The 388-nt window shown below is 62.6% G+C and overlaps 1 protein-coding gene across 1 annotated transcript in view; it reads left to right on the top strand.

The window, feature by feature from the left end:
• The window catches only part of SYMPK (symplekin), a 13437-nt gene that overhangs the window by 2395 nt on the left and 10654 nt on the right, over nucleotides 1-388 (top strand). The window contains 1 exon segment of the mRNA XM_035902333.1: nucleotides 224-297. Within this exon segment, the coding sequence (XP_035758226.1) occupies nucleotides 224-297 (74 nt within the window).

Raw genomic sequence — 388 nt, 5'->3', positions numbered from 1 at the left:
GGGCTGGGACACATCCAGGGGGATTTGGGATGGATCTGAGGGGGGTGTTGGGATTGATCCGGGAGGGTTGGGATTGATCTGGAGGGTGTTGGGACGGATTTGGGGGGTCTGGGATGGATCTGAGGGGGTTGGAATCAATCTAGGAGGGTTGGGATGGATCCGGGCTGGGGCTGGGATGGATCCAGCCTGGTGCTGAGCCCCACCCCGTCTCCCTCTCCCCCAGGAGATCATCGCCTTCCAGGCCGACAAGTCCATCGAAGTGCGGAAATTCGTGGTGGGCTTCATCGAGGAGGCCTGGTAAGGGTTGGGGGGGACAGAGAGGGGGGGTTCAGCACCCACTTGGGGGACAGGGTGGGCACTGAGCACCCCACTCCCAAACCTGCGGGCA

Source organism: Egretta garzetta, unplaced genomic scaffold, assembly GCF_000687185.1.
Source record: "Egretta garzetta isolate BGI_Z169 unplaced genomic scaffold, ASM68718v1 scaffold1059, whole genome shotgun sequence".
NCBI lineage: Eukaryota > Metazoa > Chordata > Aves > Pelecaniformes > Ardeidae > Egretta > Egretta garzetta.
The sequence above is the reverse complement of the archived record's forward strand: the minus strand, read 5'-3'. Positions and strand labels throughout refer to the sequence as shown.